Source organism: Felis catus, chromosome F2 (assembly GCF_018350175.1).
Source record: "Felis catus isolate Fca126 chromosome F2, F.catus_Fca126_mat1.0, whole genome shotgun sequence".
NCBI lineage: Eukaryota > Metazoa > Chordata > Mammalia > Carnivora > Felidae > Felis > Felis catus.
The window spans coordinates 72,806,756-72,831,004 of record NC_058385.1 but is presented as its reverse complement, the minus strand read 5'-3'; the positions used below and the strand labels follow the sequence as shown (position 1 = coordinate 72,831,004).

At 50.2% G+C, this 24,249-nt stretch overlaps 1 protein-coding gene across 3 annotated transcripts in view; it reads left to right on the top strand.

The window, feature by feature from the left end:
* The first annotated feature begins 1,075 nt into the window (after positions 1–1,075).
* The window catches only part of ADCY8 (adenylate cyclase 8), a 226,152-nt gene continuing 202,978 nt past the window's right edge, over positions 1,076–24,249 (top strand). For all 3 annotated transcript variants that reach the window (XM_019823138.3, XM_019823137.3, XM_004000120.5), the window contains exon 1: positions 1,076–4,187. In XM_019823138.3, coding sequence (XP_019678697.1) covers positions 3,225–4,187 — 963 coding nt within the window. In that variant the 5' untranslated portion in view covers positions 1,076–3,224. The remainder of the gene's footprint in view (positions 4,188–24,249) is intronic.

Genomic DNA, 24,249 nt, shown 5'->3' with positions numbered 1-24,249 from the left:
TACAGCAAAGGAACTTCCAGAGGAGTCAGTTGATCAGATGCAGTATTTTCTCCTCGATATGTTAGTTTCAGCCTGCATTGTTCATTAATTTGTTGTTGTTGTTGTTGTTTTTTTTTCTGTCGCTTGCTATGCTCATTCATCAGCCTGAGTCATTTTATCTGATTGGGTCCAGTCTCCCCCTCCTTGGCATGCCTTCTTTACTGCTGAATAAATCATCCTGGGATATGTCCAGGAGGAAGATTTTTCATAGGAAAGTTCCATCTGCATTCAACCCCTCATTTATTCAGGCTGAGTTCTCAGGCTCCCAAGGAGAAAGAATTGAGAAAATAAAGAGGTGTCTTCCACTGCCAAGTTTACTAATATGGTCATTAGCACAGATGACTTGGGGCAATGCCTACAAAGAGGACACAGCTCCCCACACATCCTGGCACGGGGTCTGCAGGAACCCGCCCCCCTCCCTCAGCAGCCTTCTGCCCTGTTTGGGCTCCTTCCTCAAGTCAACATACTTATTACCCACCGGAGTTTCAGGAGAGCTGGTGAGGGTGAGAAGCCCAACCAATTCAGGAACCAAGAAGCAAGCCATGTCTCTTTCCTGGGATGATTTCATGAAGGTCCAGATAACTGCGAAACTGAGTTTTGGGGGGTGCTTTGCTCTTAACCTCCAGCCCCCCTTGGGAGTGGGCCAGCTACTCTGGGAGATCTTTGTAGTTAAATTCATTCCTTCGCAAGCCGGCTTAAAAATAGAACCGACCTTCTTTCTATTTGAAATTGAGCATTCAGTTTTGTTCTCTTTCTTGAGAGAGACTACAACTCTAAAGGCCTGGGATTAAAGGAGTTTTTTTCCGGGTGTATTCTACACCCCAGACATCTACTGTTAAGCGATAGGAGAAAATGTTAGTTGTCCTCTCCCTTTTGGGATTCTCTGTGCAAGGCAGTGGACCAGTCCTGCATTTAAACCGAAACCCATGTGTGCGGATAAGAGAATAAAAAGGAAAGCATTACATCTCGTGTTTCTGGGACACGGTGGACACAAATAACCCTGGAGATGCGAGTGTGTGGCTGGGGAGGGGGGCCGTGGAAAGCTATTCCGGCTCGGGGCAGGCAGAGGGAGGGGAGTTTCTCCGAGAGAGAGCAGGGGAAATCGCGCGTTCCGAAGGGCTGAGGGGGCAGCAAGCGGTCTTCTGGGCTTTCGCAGGACGCCGCTGGGAGCCGAGAACGCGCCCAGGGCCTGACGTCATTGGCCATCAGCTGACTGTGCTCAGGGCCCGGGCTCCACCGGCTAGAGCCGCAGTCGCGGTGGCGGACGTGGCGGCCACCGCGGCTCCGCCACCTGCAGCAGAGCCCGGGACTGCGGCGACCACACTTGCCCTGCGGCCCCGGCGCCCCGGCTCCGCCCGGTGTGGGCGCGGAGCCCGGAGGGCGGGAAAAGGGAACTAGGGCGGGCGGCTGGAAACGTTTTCCCCACGTCCTCCCCCTCTCCCCCTGCCGCAAGCAGGGAGAAACTTGGTGCGCGCGGCGCTCAGGGGACGAGCCCACCACCCCTCCCGACTGGGGTAGTGAAGTCCCTTGCTGGAAGCTGTCTCTACAACTGCGGCTCCTCGCGGGTGTTTTGCTTTCCGCCCGAAAGTTGGCTACGCCAAACGATGCCCGGGTGGGCAGGGCGGAAAGGAGACCCTCTATTTCACCGCGCTGGGCTCTCGGAGCCCGTGGGCAGCGCGGCCTACGAGTCCTGGCTCTGCACCTGCCGAGGCCCCGAGCCAGTGCCTAAAAAAGAATAGCGGAGGAACCGGCCCGCGCGGCCAGCTGGAGCGCTGGACACTCGCGCGGGGGGAGACCGGGGCGCCCGCGGTCGTCCTCACCCACGCCGGTCTGCGCGTGCTGCCGCCTCCAAGACCTGGGGCGTCCTGGCCAGATCTGGGTGCCAGCTCCCCGCCACCCCTCCCCAACCCTGTTCCGGGGGCGTGGCTTGGCGTGGGGGCGGGTTTAAGTCGCCGCGGGTGTCTGACCGATCTGACAGGTCTCCAAATTCCTCCCCGCCGCCGGGCGCCCGCTGCGCGCTTCAGAGCGCCAGGGTGGCACGCGGCGCGTCCCTGGATCCGGTGGCGTCTCAGCCGACTTCCCCGCGGCCTCGGGCCTCCCTCCTCGTCCAAACCTTAAACTCGCCGCACCCGCCACGCTTCGGTTCTTAGCCTCGGGGATCCGCACCGGTGGCTTCTCTGCGTCCTCGGAGCTGTTGGGTTCCGAGCCCTCCCCACTTTCTCCTGCCCCCACCTCCCGCTCCTCCCAGCTCCGGGCCAAATGGACTCCGAAGAACGAAGTGAAGGAAATGGGAACGGCGGGCTCCGACCCCTCGGAAGCACAGCTGGAAGGGCCGACCTCGTCTTCTAGCCGCGACTGGGACCCTGCCGCCTTCCCCGAGGGATGCGACGGGCCAGAGCCAGCGCCGCGCTGTCAGTCCTCGCGCAGGAAGAGGAGACAGCCAGAGAGGAGCCGAGGAGGGAGCTTCAGCACACCCCCTTCTCCAAATTAACTGTTTGGTGACTTGTTAGCCCTGAGGCTATCACCTCTCCACCTCTTCCGCGGGGCACCCCGCCACCTCCCCGTCCCCCACACCGCCCCCTTCTTTGCTCCCGCCCCCAGCTCCGCCCAGGCTCCCCATCCCGGCGCAATGGAGTTCTCTGAAGGGCTCTGCTCCTGCCACAGCGGCTAACTTCGCACCCGCCGCCGCCGCCGGTCACCGTGGGCCAGCCCTCCCGCGGCCGCCGAGTCGTGGGTGTCCCGAGCCCAGTGCCGCAGCCAGGACCCGCCCGGCGCGCAGCAGAAAGGAGCACGGCGCCCGGGTGCCTCTTGGAGAGCAAAGGCTGCGCCAAGACGCTGAGCCCAGGAGCGGCCGAGAAGCCTGAGCCCGGGAAGGAGGCTGCGTGGCTCCGAGCGCCGCGGCTTCTGCGGACACCGAGCCACCGCTGCCGGGCGCCCCAGCTGCGCCGCTTGGCGGGAGGGCGGCGCGCAAGGACGCAGGGGTCTGCGGCGATCTTCCAGACGCCCTTTGCCCCGGGCGCACTATGACCTGACGCGCGGGGCCTCCTGTCCAGGGCTCGCGCGACCGGGCGGCCGGGGATACCGGGGGCTCGCCACCAAGCTCCGGTCGGGCCGGTCTTTGGGACCCTTCCCCTCCACCGCCGCCTCGGCCCGGCTCCGCGCCTCCCCGCCTGCGGCCCGGCGCCATGGAGCTCTCCGATGTGCGCTGCCTGAGCGGCAGCGAGGAACTCTACACCATCCACCCGACGCCCCCGGCCGGCGACGGCGGGAGCGGCTCCCGGCCGCAGCGGCTGCTGTGGCAGACGGCGGTGAGGCACATCACCGAGCAGCGCTTCATTCACGGGCACCGGGGCAGCGGCGGCGGCAGCGGGAGTAGAGGCTCCGGGAAAGCCTCGGACGCTGCAGGCGGCGGCCCCAACCACCACGCGGCACAGCTGTCCGGGGACTCGGCGCTGCCCCTCTACTCGCTGGGCCCCGGGGAGAGAGCGCACAGCTCCGGTGGCACCAAAGTCTTCCCGGAACGCAGCGGGAGCGGCAGCGGCAGCGGCAGCGGGGGCGGGGGCGATCTGGGCTTCCTGCACCTGGACTGCGCCCCGAGCAACTCGGATTTCTTCCTCAATGGGGGCTATAGCTACCGAGGGGTCATTTTCCCCACTCTGCGCAACTCCTTCAAGTCCAGGGATCTGGAGCGCCTCTACCAGCGCTATTTCCTGGGCCAGAGGCGCAAATCCGAGGTGGTGATGAACGTGCTGGACGTGCTGACCAAACTCACCCTCTTGGTCCTCCACCTGAGCCTGGCCTCGGCCCCCATGGACCCGCTCAAGGGCATTCTCCTGGGCTTCTTCACTGGCATCGAGGTGGTGATCTGCGCGCTCGTGGTGGTCAGGAAGGACACCACCTCGCACACGTACCTGCAGTACAGCGGCGTGGTCACTTGGGTGGCCATGACCACCCAGATCTTGGCAGCAGGCCTCGGCTACGGGCTTCTGGGTGATGGCATCGGCTACGTCCTCTTCACGCTGTTCGCCACCTACAGCATGCTGCCGCTGCCGCTCACCTGGGCCATCCTGGCCGGCCTGGGCACCTCGCTGCTGCAGGTGGTCGTGCAGGTGGCCATTCCCCGGCTGGCGGTCATCTCCATCAACCAGGTAACTCCTGCCTGCCTTGCGCTTCCCCCTGCCTCTCCTGGGTTATTTGGAAGCAGCTTTCTGGGAAGGCTGGCTTGCCTTGCTCCCTTTGAGGCCCCTCCCCCAGCCTGGCACAGAGCCTCGCACTTGGGAGGTCCAGGGTGCTGGTGGGATGGGATTTCGCTCATCTTAGAGGAGTTGGAGGTAAATGACCTCTAAAGTTTCTTCCAGCCCTGCCCTTCTCCTGTGCTTCTGTGAGTAACTCTTCTCTGACATCAGCTAAGAAACAGCCTTCTTCCTGCTCTGCAAATGTCCCTCGGGGTCTGTAGTCTAGGGAGCAGGAGACCCAAGGGGGAGGAAAAACACCCCTGTTTAGAAGGTGACCCATCCCTTAACAGCTGTCCTCACAAGAGTCTCCAGAGGGTGTTGTAAGAGACTCTGGGATTCAGATTTGGGTTTCTGTGTATTTCTGCCACAAACCCTCAGTTCTTAAAGGAAGCGGCATTTGTTGGACACTGATTGCTGGTGGGGACCTTTATGTGTCCTGTAGTCCTTCAGACAGTCCCCTGATAGCGTATTTTACTTGGGAATTCTTTATTGCCTTGGAGATCTCACATGATATCTTCTCTTTTATTATGGCATCCAAACCCAGTGCTTTGCATAGATCAGCCTCATTTGGGGCCGGTGGGGGGGGGGGGAGTGTTTTCGGCAAAGATCGCAAGTTTTGTTCAATTGATAAAGGGCATGTTGCTCTAGGTGGTCTGAAATACTCAGGCGGACCTGACTCTGTCTCTTTTCTTCCTTTCTTCCTGTCTTTCTCGTTAAATATGGATGTGTTTCTGGGAACAGAGTTCCCCATTGTCTGTGAAGGAGAAGGTAGATAGTGACTTTATTGTTTAAGTCCATTAAAATCAATAGATAATTAATGGTCTGGCACTTTCTTTGCTGCGTGTCTGGTAGGTAGCAAGAGACTGAATTTGAGAAGCAAGAGCTTCTCCATAAAAAGGAGGGCAACATGTCAGCTGAAGTGTTTCCAAATAGAAGGCCGACAGGTTCTTGGACGCGCACCTGCTTCGTATGCGTGTTCCTGTTGCAGGTTCAACCTCTATGTCACTTTGCTCAATTGGAAGCTTAAAAACTCCTCTTCCTTCTGGCTGGGTTCAAATATAACCATCGAATGACCAGGTACAACACCTCCAAAACTTGCTCATGCCTTCTGGAGTGCTAGCACCTATAGAGTGCTTTACTCATCAGTGACCTTCTGGGGCTTCTAGTTGATTTGGGATTCTCTGTCTTCTCTGATGGCTCTGTATCCATTTGCTCAGGTTACTTATTTGGTCGGCTGCTTTTTCAGTGTTTTTTGAAGTCTCCCTGGGTAAAGCAAAGAGTATATAAAGTACTTGGCTGTGATCATCTAGCATGAAATGGGAAGATGAGAGCCTCTGTGAGTAAGGGCCGACCAGCTGAACTTGTCCTTAGTAAAGACAATAATGAACGTCTTCTCGAAATCACCACGAGCCTTTAGCATTCACATGTGATAAAGGCTCTCCTGTATCATAGGTATTTGCTCATTTGCAGAAAATCCCATTGATCGTAACCCTCGGCTTTCCATGCAGTAGCCTTCCTTAGTACTCCTTGCGAAAAGACTCCCATCAAGTAAGTTTGGAATAGTATTTAGAATAACACATCCCAAGTGGCAAATGATGAATATTTTCAAAGTTCTAAGTATAGAGACATTTTGCTTGCCAAATGAATCCAGAAAGTAAATTTTGGCTTCATATTTGTTTTATGTTCTACTCAACTACTAGCAGATGGAAGAAGATTAAAAATAACCCCCAAATGTCTTCCCACTCCCATCCCATGGTAAAACAGTGCTTCGCTTGAAAGCCAAGGTCCCGGTACATGCAAACCAAGCTCATTTGACTTTATGTTTGGGTAGGAATGGTGGATGGATGAGTTTCCCAAGCGGAGTCCTCTTTTACCAGACTCGGAGGGAACAGCCCGAGCGCTCTCCTCTCCTTGTAGGTGCTGAAAAGACCTTTGTGGCTTTGGCTACAAAATGTTTTCCTTTGGCGCCCTCTAGAGGTCTAAGCTTCTTTTCTAGATCTTGCAGGCGGGTAAGGTAGAGAAATCGTCACTTAAAAAAAAAAATCTGGTTTTTCGATAGGTACTGTTTAGGTTTCCCAGTTGGGGAATATACGAGTCGTGCTCAAAACCGGCCAACATCGTATAGCAATTAGAATAACATCTTAACTCCTTACCATGGTCACTTGGTCCCCTTACAAGGTGGTTGCTCCTTCCCTCTCTAATTATATTTCCTTTTCTTCTCCTCCTCAGGCTCCAAACACACAGTACCTTTTGTGTCTTTCAGGGATCCTGAGCTCCTTCCCACTTGTCAGCCTTAGTGACAGCTGCCTAGAATAATTTTTCCCAGGTTTTCACACGGCTGAACCGTTCACGTGATTCTGGACTCGGTTCACGTGGTATTCCCTAGTGTGTTACTTGTTTTGTTTCCTCCTGAGCACGTTCACCGCCTGAAGTTATCTTATTTGCTTATATTTACGGTGTTTCCTCCCCCAACCCCAAAGGAATGTAAACAGCACCTAAGAGCACAGACATCTATGTGTTTACCCATTTATCCTCAGCACCTCGAAAAATGCCAAGCACATAGTAGGCACTCAGCACAGACACTGGATGAACAAGACGGTCCATTGTAAAGGCAATACTATAAACTATCCAAGCCCCCTGATGTTGTGCTGGTGAAAGCTTTCTACGTGCACAAACACGTGGAAGTTATATGTGTATAAGGTGGTCGTTTCCACATAAACCCCTTTGGGGAAGTCAAACCACAGTGAGAAGCTTTCACATGTGTACGCTGTTTTACATGTAGCTAACCTAACTACACGTAACTCACGCACGTCATCACATCTAATGATGGCAGACAGACGTATCCTTCGTTTTCATTTCAGAGAAGAAATAACACATCCTTAAGAACTTTCAAGCGACATCCCAGAGGTGATGAGTTTAACACGTGGCAAGAACACGATTCAGATCTGGCTCTAAAGTCGAAACCCTCCGAGGGGGGTTCCTTCCCAACACACATTTCAAACTGACTCCAGACTGAGGCGTACCTGTGTCGCTACGCAAGAGGGCAATGCCCCTTATGGCACCAATGAACGGTTAATGAAGAAAACCAGAAGGAAATCATGAGGGGAAGATAACTGAATCTCTGAGCACAGGCTCTTTGCAGCCGGCCCATCATCTTGCTCCGCTGCATACAAACTTGTCGGCTGAAGGCCACACACCCTGGGATAGCTTCTTTCTCCACATTAATCTTGATTCCCGTTAGAGGATGGCTCACATTTAACTTAGCATTTTCAAGAAGCGAGAAGCTACACGAGAGTGTAAAGTCAACACACCTCGGCAGCTGTTTCACTTACTGAACGTGCCATTTTCAAAAGTAACAAATGAGTCAATGGTTGCCTTCCCTTAATCCAAGCTATGAGAATGTGTTTCTGTTCTTTTCCTCCGGATGGAAAGTACATCTGTGGCTCGACAGGGGAACCACCAAGCTGCAAATCTCTGCAGAAATTCTATGTGAAGAGACAGGGTCTTGTGTTCTTCTAGATCATCCTGTGCTTTCCACTGTGGATACAGGATGGAACCTGAAAAGGGCCACTCTGGGGGGAGGGGGGGGCCTTTGCCATCAGCACAGAGGTCGTTTGTGTTTTCTCCATTCAGTGAACTGTTAGACTGGAGTCACGGACTTCCCACCCAAACGGAAAGGTTATTGTCCGTGGCAGACATGATCACCCGTATACGTTCTAGGTCTCAAGCGACGTTAGAAATACGAAGGAACGTTCGGAAGGTTCAAAGCTCAGTTCAAAGGGTTCCTTGTCCATCCACCCTGACGGAGCTCAGTTATAGGTTAACACGGGGGCTGCGATTATTCCTTCCTCGGGACGCCTCATCCACCTCAAGTTCATGGCTTCACGTATGTGAATCAGGTCACTGCCAGTAGTGTCTTTGTCCAGATACGACACGGTTTTTGTCCCCATCTTAAACAAATGGTTCGTCCTGCTTGTTCACTTTATTCATCTAACCGTCTGTTACAAAATAATACGATCTGTATAAATAAAACATTAATAATAAGGTTATCCTTGCTAGGTGCTTCCGTGGGGTGAGTACATTTCTAAGGACTGTTGCCGTAATGTGCATTTTACTCTATTTTAATTGCTGGTGACGATAATATGAGCTAGCTAACATTTGAAACTCCTCTTGTTCTCATTCTTCAGCTCATTAGCGATAAAATGGTGAAGATCATTTAGTTATTGGAAAACCGAGAGGCAGCAATATTTAACCAGAACGACTGCTGCATCATGTTTCCTCTTGGGGATTCTGAAATGTTAAAGCTAGTGTCTAATTAGTCTTCTGTACCTCCTGGCCAGGTAGATAAGCCGAAGTGTCAGAGAAAAGGTGATTCCTCCAAGATAAGTCTCGGAGCCAAAGCAGCCAGGTTAGTGAGTGCTCAAGGTCATGCCCTGAGATCTGAATTTCTGGGCTGCATTTTCTTTCCTGTCTCACACAGATCCCATCACACAGTAGAAGCCGGAGCCAGAAAAGTACTAATTAAATCGTGATTGTTCAACTTGACTAATAACCAGAGCCTCTGGCTTCCATCTGGCCTTTAAAAAACCCTTTGGGAGGAAATGCAGTGTTTGTACTGGGTAAGTTGGTGGCTGATGGTGTGAGCAGGTAGGGGTCAGGTGACAAGCAGGCTTTGTGAGTGCTTTACAATGCACTTCTGATGATTTGAAGGATTGAGTGCAGGGTAAACGTCAAGTCAGTAGAATGGAATTACCGATATCTCTCCCCCCTTTTGTAAAATTTACCCGTACGTGTATATTCTGTGCTCTTTGTCTAACTCTGCTAACTCAAATCAAATCAAGGGAACTGTACGACTACTTAACATACAGCAAATGGCGTTGCAATTTAAATCCTCCTAATTTGGTATCCAGTACCGAGGAGAGCGCTCACTTCAAAACACACAAAGTGCCCATTAAATTATCTATTTAATGCACCTTGCTAGTTATAGTGTGCATTTTTTAAAACCCCAGATACCTCCATTTCTGTACGTTTTCCTTAAGCAAATTCATATAGGCTTAAAAAAAATAATTACAGTGTCCCGGCGTGTCTGAGAAAATGTCTTTCAGAAACAAATTTGACTGTCACCATTCCCAGGAGGTTCCTCTTGCCAGGAAATGGAAATATTACTCTTTCTTTCTTGTGAAAAATGCCCAGAGACCATCCAGCCTTTATGGTTTCCTCCCTTCCTCCCTCCCTCCCTTCCTTCCTTCCTTCCTTCCTTCCTTCCTTCCTTCCTTCCTAGCTTCCTCCCTCCCTTCCTCCCTCCCTTCCTTCCTTCCTTCCTTCCTTCCTTCCTTCCTTCCTAGCTTCCTTCCTTCCTTCCTCCCTCCCTCCCCCCTTCCTTCCCTTCCTGTCTCCCTCCCTCCCTCCCTCCCTCCCTCCCTCCCTCCCTCCTTCCCTCAATCCTGTCCTTCTGTTTTTTTGTTTTTTTTGTGGGGTTTTTTGGGAGGTTTTGTGTGTGATGGAAACGTAGGCTTGACAAAGGATATTTTTAATGGCTGCTGGAATGACCTGTGAAATCCCTTCATCCCTGGCCTGGACCCCACCCTCTTGGCTCTTGAGTTGCTAATAGGCTTGGTGCCTGTGTTTTTAGGGAGAGTTGTAAAAACGATCGTAAAGCGTGTGCTTTGCAAGATTGAATTAGGAATTTGTTTTCCTTCCTATCTGGTAATGTCACCTGACTGGTATCAGTGGGTCAGGGCGTAATTAGATCAAAACTGGGAAGTCTGAGAGGACGTTCCTTCTGGAGGAGCTATTGCAATGTCATATGCTAAGTAGGACAAATGCATTAGTCATATTTACACCTTGATGATTGATGGCGCCGTAAGAGCTCATCAGAAAGAAGTGAAACCAAGCATAAAAAGGAAAGATTAAAAAAAAAAAAGCATAGCCCGTATTCAGTGCCGCTGGTAACGTGTAATCATGCTGACGTGACATTTCACTGCTGTCTAAATATTTCTGGGGAGGCCAATTTATTCACTTCACAAGCGGATCTCTCTTAGCTGATCCTACATGTGTTTGTTTTCGGAGCATGGGAGGTACCCACGACACTCCTTTCAAAGCTTTCCTCTTACCCGCAAATCGGCCCAGTGTTAATTCTTCAAGAAACCAGCAGGGCCACGTCTTCTGTTGGACAGCGTATCCGTTCGCCTGATGAATTGCTTTTGAAGCGCCTCCTGGGCTTTCTCTGGGCTGGACATCAAGGTAACGGAACCTGAAGGTTGGCAGGTTGCGGTGGTGGAGGGGTTGGAACCTTAGTTAGCAGGAGGATGGCTTCTGTAGATCATTTCTTCCCTGGCATTTCTCGGGGCCCGAGGGCAGGGACGCTGCCTGGCCCAGCTGGCACAGCGGAGACGCAGAAGCCAGGACCGTCTGCCCTGGGCGTCCCCGGGATGCGTAATTGGATTTACACACTCAAGTCATATCATGTGTGTTTTGTGTATGAAGGACTGTTTTAAGAAGGCAGGTCACTTAAGTAGCACTTGGAAGCCAGCTTTTCTCACTGCAAGATGTTACAGTCAGCCCCGCAGGGTAGAGGAAGCATAAGGTAGATTAATTAACCACTGAGGGGCCAGACATTTCGAGGGAGGCCGGGGAGGCCCCACAGCCCCGGTAGGAAGAAAAACCACGCTACCAGTAAATGCGAGTTCGACCGGTGAACTGGGGTTATAACTCAGTGTGGTCCTTGTTCCTTTGATATCTGTGATCGATATTTGGATTTCATTAATCTGGATCGTGTGTTTTATTTATTTTTTTTATTTAAAAAAATTTTTTTTAATGTTTATTTATTTTTGAGACAGAGACAGAGCATGAACGGGGGAGGGCCAGAGAGAGGGAGACACAGAATCTGAAACAGGCTCCAGGCTCCGAGCTGTCAGCACAGAGCCCGCCGTGGGGCTCGAACTCACGGACCGCGAGATCATGACCTGAGAGCTGAAGTCGGCCGCCCAACCGACTGAGCCACCCAGGCGCCCCTGGATCGTGTGTTTTAATACGCGCGGTATCTTACACATTCCTTAGCTCCTGGGGTTTTCTCTCCTTTCCATCCCGTTTCCTGCCTTATCTGCCAGCAAGTCCTTGAAACCCCAAATTCTCCTAAAGCAGGAAATGATAACATTCTACATAGTGAGGACATGAGCTCGATGTGAAATTAAATCCCAGTAATGTGGGTTCGGGGGGGAGTAAATTTTTAAAGCTGCCGTCTCTGTGTAGAGTGCGTACCAGCATAAAATTTCCGCATAAAAAAAAGAACTGTAACCACTTCATTGTGTAGCCAGCTTTCCAGTTGACTGGAGTAAATCATTCCAGAATGTTCTTTCACTTTTTCCTTTTTGTGATTCCATGGTGAATACCCATGATCGCTTACAAAATGGAGGCTACCAAGGATTAGGAAAGTGCATAATCGAAATATATGTATCTCTTTAACTCTGAACACGGGAAGAAGAAGAAACACAGCATGAAAACTTTAACAGAACAAGACCAAGAAAAAAAGGAAGAACCCTCGGAAGCCTAGGGATACAGGGATGTGGAAGAGATAGGGTGGGCGCTCTCAGATATTTAGGGTGCTGCCATGGTGAAGAGAGGTTATTTTACGTGTCTCCTCTGGGGCAGAATAAGGACCCATCGAGGGTCTGTGTAGTGTGAGAGATTTGGTTCATCTAAAGGCGAGATTCTGTAACAGAGAGACCTGCCCGGATGCTGCTTTGTGAAGTCATGAGCTCCCTGTCATGGGGATTCTTCAAGGGAAGGTTGTACAGCAATCCATCAGGGATGGCCTGTGGTAGCTTCCATACCACGAGTCTTCCTTACAGTCAGTTGAAAGCCATTGGTTTTCATCTCCAAGCTGTCATGGCCTCTTCGCAGGCGAGAAAAAGGAGAGGGCAAAAGGCGGAAGGCTAAGATGGCCCGTGGGCATTTGACAGCTGAACGGGCTGCCCTTCGAGGAGCTCCTCTGGGCTCCGTGCCCGATGACATCTGCTTACATTGTGGGGACCCGAATCCTGACACGTAGCCACTCCATCACCCAGAGAGGACAGCAAAGATAGATTTGACCACATCTCAAAAACTCGGCATTGCGTAGGAAGAAGGGGAGAATGAGGATTGAATAGGTAAATAGTTCAACAAGTACTTGTTGACTGCCTGTTGGGTTCTCGGTTCTGGGGCGCGGCTGTGTAGGGGACAGTCAAGGTTGTTGCTGACATGAGACCGATACTTGAACGGAATTTGGGAGGGAGTTTGTGACTGGTGTGGAGGTCGGGAGGTTTGTACCTGGTTCTTAGAACATGTCGGGAATGCAGCATTCGGTAAATACTTTATGGAAAGGCAAGTTTTGGGCTTTTTTTAAAGTTTATTAATTTATTTTGAGAGAGGGTGTGAATAGGGGAGAGGCAGAGGGAAAGAGAGAGAGGATCCCAAGCAGGTTCCATGCTCAGCGCAGAGCCTGACTTGGGGCTTGGTCCCACAGACCGCAAGTTCATGACCTGAGCCGGAATCAAGAGTCGGGCACTCAACTGACCCGAGCCATTGACCCAGGTGCCCCTTAGGTTTTTTTTTTTCAGTTATTTGAGTATTACTTAACCACAAACTGAATGCACCCTAAGCCTGGACCAGAAGATGTGGCACGAGGGCATGTCTGCTTCATGCTGGGGAGGATCAGGCTGGTGTGAATCTCGGGGCACTCCCAGCTGGTCTGTGTGCACAGTGACCCCAGCCACAAACTGAGCATCTCCAGGAAACCCCCCGCCCCGCCCCCTCACACACAGGTAGGCAGACGAAGACCTTAGTCAGAGCTCAGCTCCTTCTCCTTGGTGCACTGCTACACCTTGCCCTTTTCCCCTATCAGAGCAATGTCCTAACGTTCCCCGTGAGCCCCTTGAGGTCAAGGGTTGCGTCTTCCTCATTTCCGTGTTCCCAGCATGTGGCATCGCACTTGGGCAGTTCTGAGTACCGTACATTTAAAAGAGCGGAATGAACGAATGTTGCATGACCACCTCCTTTCCCCTGACCCCCTCCACGCCAAATCACGTAGTTACCGACGGGGAGTGAGTAACCAGTGAGAGAAGAGAGGTTAGTTTCTCTAAGAGGAGAGAAGAGAAGGCCAATGAGAAACCAGAAAACACATCAGAAGTTCTCCCCTTCTGAAGTGATTTGGGCTGAAAGCCCCAAGCTGAGATTTTGCTAGGCAAGTGTTTTAGAAAGTTGAGGCAGGTAACATGAGGAAAACGCAAAGTGATCATTTAAGTCAAAAAGAAAGAAGAAAGGAGAACAGGGCGGGGGAAGCAATGCACTGTAGACATTCTGTTAAGCGTTTGTCCGTTTGTGAAAATTGTAAATGGGTCGGGGCCAGCCATACAAAGGAGAGTCCCAACACGGGGCTCACCTGCTCACTCACTTCCTTCCTGGTTCTTCGGCACCCTGGCTCTGAATCCACACACCGAGACCTTGCTCGGGTTTTCCTTGTGACACACCCCAGATCTCTTCTACGGCCTGACTTCTGGTCTCCAGTGAATGCTCACCTTCTGGCTTGATACAGGGATAGCTGTGGACAAGACGCACTCCCATGTTCAGACCTCATTTCTGGCATTCCGCACCAGCAGGGTTGGTCTCCCTCACTCGTAAGGGGAAGGCGTTGCACACAACTGGCTGACTTCGAGAAGCACGGTGAACAGGTTAATTGCTTAGACTGCCCTTAGTTCCCCTTGGCTTAAAACCTCTCACAGAAAGGCCAGTTTGCCCCCTAATGCATCAGTTTATCTATAGGCTGCCTCACAGCAAAATCAAGCCTGATTTTAGATATGGGAACCCCATGCAATTCACTAAAACAGTCCTCACGAAGTCCCCAAAAGGTTATGAGTTAAGTCTTTCCATTTTCGGAATTATCCCACTTGGTCCCTTTTTCAACTAGTTCATGAAACTAAGTCAGAATCAAGAACAGAAAGCTTGTTTCCTTTTAAGTTCAAAGTCAGACTCCCCTCGTCACTTGGGTGAGCTTTTTCTACCTTGCCTGTTGGTGGGGGGCAGCTCATGTGAGAATGGGTTCATGGCCGAAACAGTGTCCAATGGACAGAGCCCCTCCCCGTCCCTATTGAAGAGACAGATACAGCCCTTGCCTTTTCCCAAGTGAGTAACGGCGTCATGAGCAGCCGTTGGGGCCCTGCCCACGTCATTTCAGCCAGAGACGAACTCTGAGCTATGTCATTGGGCAGTTAGAGGTATTTTTGAAACCATGTAAATGCATTTCCTTAAAAACCTAGAAACCACAAATTCTCATCCTGTGTTTGCCATGATGGTTTTCTGGTGACTTTGGCCAAACGGCCTTGGCTTCTTCGGCCACAAGTATCTCTATACCCAAGAGAGTTTTGTGAGTAGTGGCAAGAAATACAGGATCATGAAGGGTTCCCAGTGCCCCAGACCAAGTTAGACACTCCTCCTCTGCTGACCGCACCGCCCTTCCCCTGCCCACCTGCCCTGCCACACAGTGCTGCTGTGGGTCCCCAGGTGTCTCACCAGCTGGGCTGTGAGCTTCATGGAGGCAGGGGTTGTACCTGAGTCATGGTTGTATCTCTGTGACATAGTCTCGTGCTGCCTTTTCTTTCTCTTCCTTCTCAGATGCTTTGGTTCACTTCTTTAACGTGGGGCTTCCTTAAATTGCCAGGCCACGTGTTTCATTACCTCACTCCACACACGATCCCCCCCCCCCCAACCCTGGCCAGTCATTCCCTCCATCCATTACTGACCATGGATCGATGTGCTGCTTACTCCTAAATCTGGGTCTCTAGCTCAGCTTTCTTGGCTAAGTTTAAGACCAGGCCATCTAGTGGTCTGCTGGGCACCTCTATTTAAGGGTCTTACAGGCAGCTCAACGTCAGCAAATCAAAAGTTGACTCCCTCCCACCCAACATCCACGTGAAATCCTGATGGTTTTTTCTTCCATTACGGGGATCTGTCCGTAGCTCTCCGTCCTCCTCCTCCTTACTGTTCCAGGGAAGCCCCCACGATTACTCAACCCAGTGATTTCCCTGTGCTTCTCCACGCCACCCCCATCCACCACGGAGTAGGCTTCTCACAAAATGTGAGTGTTCTCACCATTCGTGACCACGGGGGCGTTCCACGGGTGAACCCATCCCCAGTTTCCTGGCGCTGGCTTACTCCTGCATCTGCATCCTGGGGCAGCTCTTCTGTCTTCTTGGCCCTTCCTTGTCTGCCAGTATTCACCCAGGGGTCACCAGCTCCAGGGAACCTCCCCCGTGCCCCTCCTCCGAGACACGTGCCAGCTTCAGAACCAAGGGCATTTTATTTGTTCGGAGAATCAATCACGTTTGCGTGTTTGATTGGGGGACCGGAGCTCAGATGAGGTGTTTAAGGGAGGAAGGGTAAGCAGATACTCTACGTTTGATGAAAAGATAAATGGTCTTTCAAGTACGACTCTTTCAGTGGGAAGTACAGGTATCGAGGGCTGCTATGAGCCAGGCGTTCACATATCACGGGAGGGCCCTGGAGTTGTGAGCCCAGTGCAGGATGAGGGCTCAAACTGCCTGGGACTTATGGCCATTGGTAATTTTGTAATACCAATAAGGGTCTTAATCTTTCTTCATCTCACTTTCTTTAGCTGTAAAACGAGAATAATAACAACAGCCCGGAAGGTTGCTGAAGAAATGAAGTACCCCTGGAGTATTTGGAGTATTTAGGTTGGGGCGGGTGCACAACCTTGCACAGCATGTTTTATTTTCTCTGGTAACTTAATTTTCAGAACTGACTACCTTTTTCATGGAGTCCTCTGCCCTGAGGAGTCCTTTCCCAGGCTTGACCTTTCTAAACACCTGTGTGCAGTAGACCTATGCTTGCAGACTTTAACGTGCGTGAAGATCACCTGGAGGTCTTGGTACTACAGCCTTTGGATTTGGGAAGGGGGTCCCAACATTCCGCATCCCTCGTCAGGGCCCAAGTGCTACATGCTGCCAGTCGGTACATCCAGTCTGGGGAGAAAGGCTTTAGCATTTGGCACCTGGGTGGCTCAGCCAGTTGGGCGTCTCGTTCTTGGTTTCAGCTCAGGTCATGATCCCAGGGTCATGGGATTGAGCCCTGTGTGGGGCTCCGTGCTGAGCATGGAGACGGCTTAAGGTAGTCTCTCTCTTTCTCTCTCTCCGCCCCCTCCCCTGCTCATGTGTGCATTCTCTCTCTCTTTCTCTCTCAAATAAAAAAAAAAATTAATAGTGATAAAAAGAATTCAGCACAGACCCCACCTTCTCTGCAGTGGTTGCCCAGACACTCCACTGGTGGATCCCACTGCCCCCGGGGCTCTCCTCATTCCCCTTACGTCCCTCCATCATTTACTAGTTCATACTTCTCTTTAGTCCTTCATACAACGAATGTTTATGGAGTGCCACTGCGTGTGGGGCACAAGCAGTAGAGATACTGTGGTAAGGACAAAAATCCACGATCCTGCTATTACATGGATTCTCATCTAGAGCGAGAGACCGCCATCCATCAAATAATGACCTAAATCCGTGAATAATTTCAAACGGAGTTAAGTACTTTTAAGCCAGGTGACATGGTTCAACACCAGGCTCTGTTGAAGCTACTAAGGCATCCTGGGGACAAAGTTGATTTATTTTTGAGAGAGAGAGCTGGCGGGGGGGAGGGGGCAGGGAGAGAGGGAAACACAGAATCCAAAGCAGACTCCGGGCTCCGAGCCTGTCAGCATGGGGCCCAACGTGGGGCTCAAACTCACAAACCGCAAGATCATGACCTGAGCCAAAGTCAGACGCTTAACCGACTGAGCCACCCAGGCGCCCCTGGAAATTATTCTTAATTAAGACCTGAGAGAGGAATAGAAGTTGGCAGGTGAACCTGGAATTATGGTGTCTTTATTTGTTTCTACTGCTAAAACATGTGCTCTTTGAGGACAGGCTCTGTCCTTTTGTATGTCCCTGGACGAGACATTGGCACACCGCGAGGGAGTCTCGCAGCAGAGACTTGCTGAATAAATGCCTGAACAGTCCTCTTAGCATGAGCATTGCTGCTTCCCTTCTCATAGCTGAGAATGCGGAGCTCGAAGTATTACATCATTTCCCCTTGGTCATCCCGCTAATGAGGGATTCTAAGCCACATCTGTCTCATTTCAAAACTACCCCTGGATTTGATGGCCATTGAAGGCCACTTTATCTCAATTAACGCGGCTAGTTTCAGAGGCAGTGAGTTAAAAGTAATAAAGAAGAGGACAAATGAGATTTGTATTCCAAATGGTAGCAATGCTTATAGCAATGTGAGAGCTTTGTGGCGCCAGGGGAATACACGTTGTATTGAAAATAGCATCCTAACGGTCGTCAAAAGACTGACCTCCGATTTTATACCCAGCGTGGTTCAACTTTGTGCGGACCAATCCACCTGCCTTGGCCTCGAATTCCTCACAGCTCTAAAATTCCATCAGCACGGAATGATTTTTGAGGCTCCACCCAGCTGTAAAATTTTTATTCCCCTGAGTTACAGTGAATGAGAATCTGGGGATATGTATCTGCTTTCCTGGTGTATCTGGCTCCCAAGATCAGATAAAGCAATTGACATAGAAAACATAGCTTGCTGAGGCCTCTGACCTCTGAGAAGGAAGAAAAATAGGATGAGTAACGATTTAGCAAATACAGAGAGAATTACTTATTAGGTGGTGTTTAATATTTAATTTCTGCTGGTGGTTTAATTGCGTTGACACCACGAGTTGTAAAATCGTCACGTTGGTGATTCGATTTGTTTCAAAGGGAATAGTGGCTGGGCTCTTTAATTGACAGGCAATTGTTCCTTGTGAATATTTAATTAGTGACTTTGTGGTGCTTGTCAGAATCGCCTATCTGGCTTTTTCAGAATGTGCATGTCCGCTGTGATCAACAAGCCATTTTATGTCCGAACTACCCAGAAGCAACTGAACCGGGCACTTAGCCGGCTGAAGATCCGTAACTGGGAGGCTGGCTTTTGTGCTTCCGTCTTCTTCGTCTGCAGACCCCAGGGAACCGACACCGGGGCCTGGAGGAACTCACTTAATCTTGCTGTACGTTGGTCCCTTCGTCTGCAACAAGGAGAGAATGCGGTGCCTGTGCCGTTTATCGATACGAGTGGAGCCGAAGAAGGTGAAGGTCGTGAATGGAGAAATGGCGGTCACCAAGCACGGGGCGGGAGTAGTGTTACTTCTGTAACTCAGATGGGTCTGCTTGCTGTGGCCGCGGGTAGCAGGCTTCCTCACTCTGGGGTTGGTGCGGAGCTCTGCCCCTTGATTGCCTGCAGGGTGAGTGAAATAGAAGGGCCTTGAAACTCCCAGCGACAATGACCCCTGCACACCGGGAGCAGAAACTGCACCCCGGGTGAGAGGATGCCCACTAACGTTCTGGCTACCCACTGCCGCTCCCGTGTTCCTTTCACGAACGAGAACCCAGTCATTCGGAGTCACCCTTTTGCCACGTGTTCGGAACATTCTTGGGGGAGGAAGAGAAACGTTGCTTGCGCTTCTCCCTACAGATACACCATGTACCCTACAGCCGCTACATCTCCCTACAGATAACCACACTCAAGTCTTCCCTTACGGAAAGTGCTTCCTAATTTTATGGAAGGGGGAAACAGATGCTCATTTGACATCCTGCAAAAAAAGACTTTGGGTCAGGATAATTTGAATGTGAAAAAGGCCAAGAAGATCATTTTAAGGTCTAGTTAGTAAACTTTATTTTGTTTCGCGCGCACGGGCAGAACTTAAGCTGCGAACGTATTTCAGTACTCAACAACCACTAAATGACAGCGAAATGAATCGATGGACAGTAAAATTAGAGGGAAAACTCACAGTAAGTACCCAACAACTGGGATAAGTACCCAACCCCCCAACAAATGGGATAAACGAATGATTTCAGCAGAGCCAGAATCCCATTTACATACTAGACTAAGCGATAAAACACGCAAGTAAAGAAAGAGGCACTGTGCTGTTGGGGAGCGGAGGGAGGTCCGCTCTGTCTGTCTCCTCACTACATTGCCATTCTTCTGCTGCCCCACGGGCCAAGGCACCACCAAGCTTCAGCCCAGCACCATCTGAGAACCGCTCCTTTAGAAGACCCCTTCCAGGCCTCCGAGTTTTGAGAACTTAACTTAGATGTTCCAAAAGGCAGTGCTGGATAGCAGAACACATTTGGATTTGGCAAAGCCCTGGTGGTATCTGTGTTAATATGGTTTCACACACGTCCTGTCCACTCCTAATGGTATTCCTGTTCTAGTAGTTGGCTTGTAACCTCACTTCAGAATGCAGAAACTGAGGATCAGAGATTCATTTGGCTTCTGTCACTCAGGATGTGTGTGGCCAAGTGAGGATTCAGCCTCAAGTTGGTTTGGCTCCAGCCATACGTGGGCTCCTGCTGGCTCCCACCGCCACCCCCCCACCTCCCCGCACACGCCAGGCTTCCATTTAAGTAAATGTATATTCACATTTACTAGAGCGTGTTTCTTTCATTCAACTGTCTAGCGTGCTGAACTTGAGGACTGCAATTTCGAATAAGATCCCTTTCCTGTCCTCAAGTCGTTTATATTTCCGGAGCAAGAAGGCAAGAAAGAAACGTTGATGCGTTGACACCTGGTTGCTTCCTGGATGGCCTCTCCAGACAGCTGCAGTGGGTGTCATACCTTGAAACTATAAAGATTTGAGATACGGCGCACTTCCTTACCTGGCCTTCTGTGCATGTGCCCAAAGTAGAACATGTAGGGAGGAAACCGAGACAGAGGAACTTGAAGTTTTGATGACTTCACAGTTCACCATCTGTCTTCAAGACCGGATTAGTGGCTACACCAGAAGGAAAGCAGAGAATCATTATATAATTTATTAAAATATGCAGACCAAGCCCTTTGGGCCCAGATCCCTTCTAGCAAAATAAATAGCTTCTTGAAAGTAATCTAGACCTAGTTGCCCGCGTGATTCGGAGTTACACTATACTGTTGTGTATGCTTTAAAAAGATAAGCCATTTGAGGACATTGCCTGTCTACCTGAGGTAGGTTTCTGCCTACAGCCTTGTTTTACTTTTATTTAAAAATTTTTACATGTTTATTTTTGAGAGGGAAAGAGAGCCGTGCGCGCACGAGTGGTGGAGGGGCAGAGAGGGGGACAGGGGATCCCGAGCAGGCTCTGCGCTAACAGCAGAGAGCTGGACGCAGGGCTCAAACTCACCAACTGTGAGATCGTGACCTGAGCCGAAGTTGGTTAAGGACCGACTGAGCCACTCAGGCGTCCCTACAGCCGTGTTTCAGAGACTGCTGGGCGGCTGCTGGTACCCATTGTCCTTTCTTCTTTGTGTGTAGAGCACATGCGCACAGACATCCCTCCTTTGTATCTGAGGCTAGCCAGTAAAATAGAGGTACTCGCTACTGGAGGGTTTCGGAGAGCTTTGAGAAGACGCCTGATTCATCTGGGAGGGCTGCCTTTCCTTGCCCACCCCATCTCCTTTAACCACCTTACTGCCTGGTGAGCAGATATAATGGCACCTCCACCGGCCATCTTGGACTATGAGCAGCCCTTAAGGATGGAAACCACAGAGCAGGATGGCGAACCACAAAGAAATCAGAATCCTGGTACACACTGCCAGTGCTCGGGTCACTATACGAGCCCCAGACTACTCATCCCCAGGAATTGCTTTACGTGACATAAAATAGACTTTGAATGCATTTAACCCCCTGTTGTCTTACTTCTGAATTACAGCATCCGAATAAAACCTGGCTGCAAAATATATTCGTGGCATATTAGCCAATAAACTAACATTGTCTACTCTTTGAGATAACATTGCAACTCTTGTACTTGACAATGTGATTGTCTAAGACAAAGAGACCCATTTTCATTTTGTGATTTTTTTTTTTTGCTCCGTAGTTGAGATTTGGGGAACAGAAAGACCCAGATCAGATGTTGTATCACCTGATACATAATTTATAGCACCGGAATAAATGCCAGGCCAATAATTATGGCTGGAGAAGATGTGAGGGACTATTTCTCAAGGGAAGAAACTGATGTTTTCCTATTTATAGCTCTTTGAAATTGCACCAGGCCTTGCAAGATTGAAACGTCATCTGTGGAGGTGCCCAGCAGGGGCCAGCTGCCCATTGTCAGGGGTTTGGGGCAAAGGGGATGGGGTTGAACTGAATTATTATTTTTTTTAAATTTTTTTCAACGTTTATTTATTTTTGGGACAGAGAGAGACAGAGCATGAACGGGGGAGGGGCAGAGAGAGAGGGAGACACAGAATCGGAAACAGGCTCCAGGCTCCGAGCCATCAGCCCAGAGCCTGACGCGGGGCTCGAACTCACAGACCGCGAGATCATGACCTGGCTGAAGTCGGACGCTTAACCGACTGCGCCACCCAGGCGCCCCTGAACTGAATTTTTTTTTGAGATCCCCGCTTATGACTGTGTCTCAATGTTATAAATAATTGGTTAGATGTAGAGTAATTGGACTCTAAAAAGGAGAGGAGTCCCAGAAACCTCCTGAATCTCGGAAAAGAGTGCTGGAAATTTACATCCAGCAGCTCCCGTGTCCTTGCCCTCTTCATGGATCTCCGCCCCCTCCCCCTGCCCCCCCCAGTGAAGCCAGGGGCCTGTCATCCATCCTTGCAGCTGACTGAGCCAGAAAGCCCCAAAGGCACCCCCGTCCCTTCTCCCTCTGTCAGCCCCTACTGCCAGTCTGTTGCAAGTTCCTGACAAGTTTGCCTCCTGAATACCCTCAAGCCCGCTCACTCTTTTTTTTAACGTTTATTTATTTTTGAGAGACAGAGCATGAGCAGGAGCGGGGCAGAGAGGGAGGAGACACGGAAAGTGAAACAGACTCCAGGCTTTGAACTGTCCGCACAGAGCCCGACACGGGGCTCGAACCCATGAACCTGAGCCGAAGTTGGAAGCTTCACCAACTGAGCCACCCAGCTCCCCGCCCCCCCACTTTTATCTCTGCTCCTCCTGCTTTAGTGCAGGAGACACTGTTCCTCATCTGAATCATAACAGTCTCACTGTATCCACTTTCAGCCTTTTCCAGTCTACTGTCCACAGTGTCACCAGAATGGAGGTTTTCTCATGATGGCGGCTTAGAATCCTTCAGAAAATGTCGGTAACTTCCTCTTGCCCTTAAAACAAAGGCAGAACTCCCTCCTGGGACCCACCTTTAGATCTGCCATTCTTCTTCCCCGCCCCCCCCCCACCTCCCTCAAATCACATGACCTTCATTCAATTCTTCTAAAGACCCTTGTCTTTTCCTGCCTCTGAGCTCTCTGAATTTCTGTTCCTCCTTTGCCAGAGGCCCTCTTCCCTCATTCTCGGCTCTGGGAACCTTTCTCAGGGAAGCTTCCTCTGCCCTCTCTTAGGTTACCACTTAATTACATTTTCAAATTCCTTCCTACTTCTCTTAGAAAACACATACGTGTGTGTGTGTGTGTGTGTGGTGAGAGTATTTGTTCTGTGTCTGTCTTTCCTACCAGCTAGTAACTGTGAAAAATGGGAATGAGTCAGGTTTGCTTGTTCACCAGAATATTCTCAGCATCCCGTGTTTGATATATATGCATTTAAGAATGAATGGAGGAATGGGAATGGCTGGGGCTGGTGTGTCCAGGGCCTGTTGGTTCTTCTGGCTTCTCTAGAGGATGTCTAACAAAAGACGTCAATAGTCCGGGAAGGTGAGATACCACTGGTTTGGATCAGGGTTCAGGTTAGCGCTTCCGGTGGGCTTCTGGCCCAGGTCTCTGTGGCTCAACTCCTGGATAAGGCTAAAACTTGCAGATAAAATATTTTCAGTACTAGCAGCTGAACAGAAATCCTACCGGGCAAAGATGGCCTACTGAACCTGCCAAATTGTTACTCAAGTGATCATACACAGAATCATTATGCCAGCATGATGCTTTTCTTTTAATAGTCTGTGTTCTGGTAAAAATACTTGTGGCTTCCACAGTCTTTAAATATACGGTATCATTAAAGAGACAAACAACAATTTTACGGCATGTAATTCTTCTTATCCTCTTGCTTGTTTCTTGTAATGGATCTTGTTAAGACCGAGTTACAAAATAGATATAAAGGACCTTATGAAGAGGAATTGATAGTAATATTGGATTAGATAGATAGATGATAGATACATAGATAGAGAGACAGATAGATAGATAGATAGATAGATACATGATAGACTACTGAGGAGGGTTTTTGAGTCATACTGTTGTTCATTTGTCTTCTCAATTTTGGGAATGGGTCTGGGAAGAGTAAAGAATAACACAGGAAAGTAAGATATGGATTAACCTATTGAATCTATAAATCTCATACCACATTTTTATCCCAATTCTGCTGGACTACCCCAACGATGGGGGGCTTTCTCCCATCCCCAGTAGCTCTTTGCCTTATGTTAACACCCCTATTTGTAGAAAAGAATGTTTGTTGTGGACACGATCTAAGCAGCTGCCATAACTGTGTGTTGCAGAAGGTCAGTGCTGCCTAAGATAGCGCACATTACTGTTTCCATTAATATCAGCGTTACCGTTGTCTTCATCGTCCCCACCATTCCCCTTCCTTTCCCCTTTCATCATCCCCACAAGTGTCCCTAACGTCTCCAGAGTATTTTGAGCCAGAAGGCAAGTTAATTCTGACTGAGGAAGACTTCACCATGGAGGTGGCAGGTGAACTTGAGATTCAGGGGTAGGATCTGGAGATTCCCACAAAGTGGTGTCGTGATGAACTTAGACCTTTACTGGGTGAAGATGAGGTGCCTACGTTCATGCCCTTTGCTGGATCTTTTAATTTTTTTTAATGTTTTTTTTTTTTTTTGAGACAGAAAGAGACAGAGCATGAGCAGGGAGGGGCGGGGAAAGAGGGAGACCCTAAATCCAAAGCAGGCTCCAGGCTTCGAGCCATCAGCACAGAGCCGGACGCGGGGCTCGAACTCACGGACTGTGAGATCATGACCTG